The 7,500-nt window shown below is 41.8% G+C and overlaps 1 protein-coding gene across 1 annotated transcript in view; it reads right to left on the bottom strand.

Moving 5' to 3' along the window:
* Positions 1-6,293: 6,293 nt before the first annotated feature.
* LOC119586656 (glucose transporter type 1-like) overlaps positions 6,294-7,500 on the bottom strand; it is a 148,288-nt gene continuing 147,081 nt past the window's right edge. The window contains exon 18 of the mRNA XM_037935398.1: positions 6,294-6,535. Coding sequence (XP_037791326.1) covers positions 6,318-6,535 — 218 coding nt within the window. The 3' untranslated portion in view covers positions 6,294-6,317. The remainder of the gene's footprint in view (positions 6,536-7,500) is intronic.

Below are 7,500 nucleotides of genomic sequence, written 5' to 3'. Positions count from 1 at the left end.
ACTGTGTTCTAAAGTAATGTACCAGCCACCCAGGACAGGCACGATGTACTCCTCCCTGCCCGCCGTCTGACTGTTGCCCCGCCCCCAGCCGCCACCGCCCGCCCACCACACTCATCATTGATGTCACTGGTAAATGGTTATGGTTTTGTTGTCGCTATCCGCACGTCCCTCGAGACTGCAGGGCCTAGATGCTGATGACGATTTACCAATGCCGGCGGGCGGATCAACCCTGGCGGGGGCGAGCGCAGGGAACCAAACAGTTTCATTCACACTGTCAACATTCGAGTGTCTTTGAGAAAGACAATATAACCACTTATAAGAAACATTAATAATACTTTGGATCATAGGTGTTCCATGGAGCACTAGTCTTGGCAAGATTACTACACTCCTGGGTGTAAGGCATAGGCAGAACAAACTCTACCTCATGGCTTAGGCTACACTGCCACCACCATCACATGATTGGCACTCAGTTTAGGTAATAGGCCTATGGCTATAACCCATCCATCAACAGCTGCTCATTAACAAGTAGTCTGGATTGTATTGCTTGCACATGACTGACTCTTGAAAAATGCCCGGATACAGATTGTCTTTAACCGCAACAGCCTACATTTCTTCACTCACTTTAATCCAGCAGTAACACACACTCATTGTAAAGAAGCTAGTATACTTACAACAGGCTTTAATAAATACTGCCACCAAAAAATAGAATGCAACTAATATTACCACCCGTGACAAGGTAACATGAGCATTATCACTACTGTGATTAAGGTTACCATAAACCTGAACCCACCGATCAGTAGCAAGATACTCTTAACAGATTCACGCTAGTAATATCACCTAAAATATTTTGATGTGTTATTTCAGAATATGTTAAAATCTGCATTAAGAAGTATTAGTACTACGAATATTCCCGTCATGGAGGAAGAATTCAGCCCATAGCCGGAGCGTAGCCGCGATCCGGGGGTAGAAAACTGTCGCAATGAACCATACTTATAACTTCATATCTTCAAATGCAGCCTGAGAAGTAGCCTAAAAATCCACAACTGAAAAGTGTAATAATGCCACCAAGGAGTCGTACATGCAAACCGTTCTGATCGCAAAACAAAGTATCGACAGGGGCATTGCTGTCAAATACGCATGGAATGCTATCACGAGGTAAGATTTGAAACAAGAAAAAAAAGAACAATGTAAACGGTTGAATAATCCCAGATAATCGTCTGAAGATCGCCCAACGCTGTTTAGAATAATAGCCTAACTTCATTTTACTAGTAACATGATTCATTATCAATATGCGTGCTCTTTGAACTCCTCATACTTGAACCTTATAGAAAAAGTGCATATTTCCTATATCAGCATCCTGAATACATCGACAGCTAAACTAGTACTTATCTAACTGAATTCTGAGTTCATTTCGGTATAATACTAAATGGTTAAGGGGTAGGTATTCTCAAAGATAACCAAAATATTTGAGCGAACGAGAACGATCTCAAGCAACAGGACCGCTCGGAGAAAGAGTCAGTATAGCAGATATTTAAGAGCCTCACTGCCTCTCCCTTTGCCTTTGCCATCATTTCGCAGCTTAGATATCATGATTTTAAAGTATGGGAGGCACTTAACACAAATTGAAAAACAGAAAGTTGTCATTTGAGCCTAAAGTTAAGCGAGAGCGAAACAGAAAATTAGAGGGTTCACATGTAAGAGTAACAGCGATAAAATTTGTTATATACAGTTAGTCTGTCACTATGTGGATTGCGATTCACGTGGATTTTTATCTACCTGACTTCAGGGGTTATGTATGTATGGTAAACGTCAGTTTAGGTTGCAGAGCATTCGAACTAAGATGAATATACGAATTAACAAGAAGCAAAAGAAGTGGGACATCCCCCAACTACGAACTGTGGCTCAATCCAGTACCGAGAATAGCTATAAATTCTCAGTATTCAGTCGGGACACAGTCCTAGGCATGGGGCGGATGCTCACCAAGACGTAGTAATATCTAATTATCATTAGAAGTAAAAAATATAATCCTTTATTGAAGGTAGTGGCACAAGCCTCAATGAACAGTTGCTCAATCATCAGTAAGAGGTAACAAACCCTCAACTAGGAGTAATGCTACGACCTTCAGAAAGAAGCACTGGCAGTTTTTTCTCACGTAGGGATGGTGACACAATCCTCAGTTAGGAAGTAGAAGCGAAATACTTTGAAAAGGAGTAGCGACACAGTCCTCAGCCAGGGATAGAGGCATAAATCTCACCTAATAAAAGTGTCACAATCTTTTGAGAAGTAAAGTAACACAATCCTCACGTAAGTGAAATGGAACGACCCTCTAGTAAGTGTAGTGACACAGGCCACTAATGTAGAAATTTAAGGTTGGCTTGACTTATTAAGAATTATCATACAGCTGCACAATCCACTGGTGGAAGTAATGTTACAGTCTATAAATGAGAACATACACTGATAATGGAAGTCTACATTCACAATCAAATACTTGAATATCTTAAACAAAAGATATCAATTCATGTTGCAGAGCAGTAATCCAATCAATAGTAGAAAAAATACCATAATCCAAATCTAGACATTACACCATAATCTATATATTGGCTATGGTACTGACATTATCAAGCTCATTCACGGCACAATCTACTTGCACATGAGTGGAGGCGATGCCACATGTACATCCCGTTGTGAGGTAAACTACAAATGAAGATTCAAGAACATGACATTTTCTAATTCAGTTACAACTTTCATACAGATCCATTTTCAAGATAAAACGGCTATTTCTCGACAATATATTGATTTGCTATTTGTGTAAATTTATAAAAGAAAAAAAAAAAGAATACAAGTAAGTGTCGAGTAATTAAAAAGAAAAGAAAAGAAGAAGAAAACATATTCACAGCTAAGCTATCACGTTAACCCATTTCAGGTTACGGCCACAGTGCCACCTACACCCAGGCATAAGTTGTTCTGCCACCCTCATCCAGGCACTGAGAGGGTAGTGCTTCCCCACGCAAGGGGCTCACGCCACACACCATCACTACCACCACCGCCACCACAGCACCACCACCACCATTGACAACACATAGCCGTGTGCTGCCTGCCTCTCTATATCGCACTGTTTCAATATCCACGACAAGGATCAATAAGCATGATGAGTTTCTTTCGTGGTCTATTATGGGTCCGGGCATTGGGTCCATGTTATGCAAACAGCTCTGTTTAGCATCCCTTGGGGTATAATATAATGTAACTACTATTTTACGTATTCAGATTTTTTAATGTACTTTAATTTCATTCTTTACATAAATGCATATCGTTCATCACAATGGCATCCATTAGAATTGTTCATCATACTTACGTCATGTCATGAATATTTTAACCCACAAGTCCTGTTCATGGTGGCAGTGGTGAGGGTTGAGGTAAAGGGACGCAGTATATATATATATATATATATATATATATATATATATATATATATATATATATATATATATATATATATATTGATATTGATATTGATATATCTGGAACCTTTCATAATTTGTAAATCCTATAAAAAATATGCTATGCCACTATAAACAAACCAGAGGGGAGGGAATGAATGAACCTTCTTTTGCAAACTTGAAATATCTTACTTAATATATATATATATATTATATATATATATATATATATATATATATATATAATATATATATATATATGTATATGCTATTTTCTTCTCATTAATTGAACGCAATGGCTGTTGAAAGTTCCTAAAGTGGCAAGTATCGAAAGAAAACAATCCGTAGAATGGTTGGCATTCTTGCATATCAAAACATCTCAGGAAAACGAACATATATGAGCACCTTGCATATAGTACGTGAAACTCTATGGTTCCATCAATCACATTTCAATTAGATTTGAACAGATTGAACATTGTAGTGTAGAGACCTACTTATATTTTGGACCGTTTTTTTATTTCAAGCGTTTAAAGTGATATCACCTGGAACATTGATTCCCCTCCCTGGCATCTAGTATCTAGCAGCCGAAGTAAATAATGGAACTTATCAGAGATTTACAGATGTAGGAATGTTTATCACTGAGCCTACGTAGAAATGTATGCCAAGGCTGCCTAAGAGGATGTCACTGGGTCTCCACAAGTGTTGCTGCCATAGACCGCTTCACCTGATAATAATTATGCTTATCATCAAGAAACTGCAAAGCCATATTAATATATAAACTCTATTTCATGATATTCTTCAGCTTCAAACATTCACCTTGCAAACCATCGTTGCATTTCATCGGATTTATTATTATTATTATTATTCTCATCTCACAAATGTTACACGTTCAAATGAGCAAGTGAACAAGGAAATGTGTCTAGGAAAAGGCAGCCAAGCTTTCTAAGTGGGTGGCCAGTGCCCCTGTTAGGAACTGCCAGGCCATCAAGCACCAAGTGGGTGGGTGGGGTGACACCTCAGCCCACGACTGGCCAGAGATTAAGGTGGTGGTGGTGGCGGTGGACCCTCTCATTGTATATCAGCTGCGGTGGTGGGTATGGCAAGGTCGCCCCCTACTCGGTAACCATCCACATCTATTCAGAACAGAGGTGGATGCAGAAGGGGTGTGGTTGCACAAAGCCCTACCCATCACGATAGCAATGGTGTTGGATGTGGCAAGAGCATTTACTATTTTGCACCACATCCACCTCACCACTGCGTGTTTGTGCGGTCATCTGCCCATCTCTTAGGTGGTCTCCTATCCATGCTCCTCTGCAGATCCTGTTAGTCTGACTAAACAACAATGCCAACAACACATTGTAACTAATGAGTATTTATATTACTGTTTGATCAGAAATTCTAAAACCTAGAGATTCCTTAGCAAGCAATTTCCACTTTTGTAAAGCATCTTGTAAATTATGCATATTTCAAGTAAAATTAACTTGGTAATGTTCAGTGTCTGGCTGACACGATTCACTCACATTTGCGTTCACTTTGACGGCATATCACTGCATTCCCCAAGTACAAATATCTTCTGGCACATCTAATATTCATCTGACTTTTCCATATAATAATTTCCACATCAGTCATGACTTTCACCATATTTGTCTTCCACTGCTTGCCAAAACTAATAACATTTCTCCAGGGTTTTGATAAAACATTATTTGAGCGAACTCGTCCACTAATTCTACATTTCTGGCACTTTGGAGATATTGGTGTCCTTCTTTCTGGGTCATTGCTGTCTTGTCAAAGACAAGCCACTACTGGCATGCTGACATAGCACTTCTGTGTCTGTGGTAACAGTCATGACTTAATTACGTCCTTCCTTGCCTTTGGGGAGCGCGAGGCTTCACCCCAAGCGCATCCAGTCCAACCATGGGGTGGCACTTTTGCAGGACAGCCGCCACGTCGCTCCCTCGATTGTCTACAGACCCGCTGAACTAGTGGGAAGGTCATCCATCTCCAGCTATCACTAGAGGCAACAAACATGAAGAAAGCTGGGGCAAGCGTAACGGAGTGAGTCGTCTGTCAGGGACACCCACATGCTCAGCTGCAGCTGCTGCACTGCGGCTGCGGCTGCACACCACGTGTATAGGGCAGTGACTCGTTGGGGGAGAAGGCCGCTAAGGGCCCAAGGAACCTGCGACCCTAGCGCAGATCACTTCCAGGCGAGCTATAACCCGATCTGTGACCAGACCTACTGGCTGACCTGCTTCCAGATCTACTAGCTGACCTACTTGCTGGTCGACTAGTGGTTCTACTTCCTTGTCGACTAGCTGGCCGGCTGCTCGGCCGACTGGCAGGTCGACTACTTGACCGGTCACACTCTTGCTTTGTTACTAATCTGTGAGCAGGGCAGTCAGCTGCATGACGCACAAGATGATGATCGTCATAGATTACTGGTCCACCACCTGCAACGGCTGCAGCTGCAAGTGCACCAGGGCTTCGGGGATCACCTCTACTTCCCGACACAGCTGTCGCTGCAGTCAGAGGTAGATGCTCGGGCCGAGGGGACCAGGTGCCAGGCATGAAGGCGCGAGGAGGAGGAGGTGCCTCAAGCTGATCTAGTTCCACTCCTGGAGGCGGTGGTGGCCAGTCTTTAGTTGTTTCCAGGGTCTCTTGACTAGCCCGTAACCTCGCGGGGAGCACGCCATGCGGCCCGCGGACGGGTGAAGGTGGCGGCTCTGGAGACCACGAGGGTTCCCTGGCACGAGGTTTGAGCGAGTGCCACGCGGGAGGATGGTCCTCCGGCACCACATGGGCCGGAGAGGGCTCAGGCCGCCGACCCTGAGGCGGCCATGGGCCCGGGGCGTGTCCTCACATCCGCGTGGTAGCCTCTAGTCATACAGGCGGCTCGGAGGGGTGTGGCATGGTCTGGGCAATGACAGACTGCCTGCTGCTGGCGCTGCTATCCGCTCGACTGGATGCTTGACTGGATGCACGTGAGCTGCTGACTCCACTCTCAGCTCTACTGCTGCCCCCGACAGACTCGCTGCCTTCACTCCCCCGCCTTCCTTGACCACCAGCGCCATCGCTCCTGTCAGAGCGCGCTGAGGGTGCTGTGGAGATACAGACGGACATCATTCAACAAATGTTCGTGGTGATACGGTGCATAATCAGTATTCTAAATGCCATTGCCTTACTTTATTTAACTCAGTACAATCTAAGGATTTATTTTATTGGTCATATTAAACATCATAATTATACAAAGTTTACATTCAGAGAGTTTCATATAGAGGGAAATATTAAATAATTAAACTGGTTACAGATAAGGACTATGTCGAGAATCCACCTCCAAAGAAAAAATATTAAGAGTAAATCATGAATGTATATATATAACTGGCATATTAAAAGCTTGAAATTGCAATAGTAAGAAGAAAATAAGCTAACCTTCATAACAATTCTAAAGTCAAGGAATCTAGCAAAGCAAACTTCAGAATTAGTAAATATCAAGACTTTATCACTCCATCTACTATTCGCACACAACCATACATACTGAGCTGGTGCCGCGTTCCTAGCTTTGGACAGTTATTAGGAATTCTGTGTTATGAAAATGGCCATGTGGATTTTGTTAATTAGTGTTTTAGCCTCCCTTTGTCGATAATAAACCCATGAAAGCTATTATTAGTTATTTGTGTAATATATTTTCTGATCATCATTGCTAATTATTCGCATCATTTATGTTCTCTTGATTATCATAGCTGGCCATATCAAAATTATTTAGTAAAAAAAAAAAAATATTGTCTTTACATTAATATCCCCTTACCTTTAATGTTGACAAGGTTTTAATCACCTCTATTTTTATCTAATAAAAACATGGCTAACTATATTGAGCCATGGGATGTCTAATCATTCAAATTATAGTTTCATTTCCTTTTTCTCTTCCTTATTCTTCTACATGTATGTGTATGTGTCTATGCCATGCTTATACACATGTACATGCTACACAGAGACATACATATCTTTATATATGTTTATTTATACACATACAGTAAAAAGTACATGGCATATGAATGCCTGATTT

Source organism: Penaeus monodon, chromosome 3 (assembly GCF_015228065.2).
Source record: "Penaeus monodon isolate SGIC_2016 chromosome 3, NSTDA_Pmon_1, whole genome shotgun sequence".
Classification (NCBI taxonomy): Eukaryota; Metazoa; Arthropoda; class Malacostraca; order Decapoda; family Penaeidae; genus Penaeus; species Penaeus monodon.
Note: the sequence above shows the minus strand (reverse complement) of the source record. Positions and strands in the feature narration are given on the sequence as shown.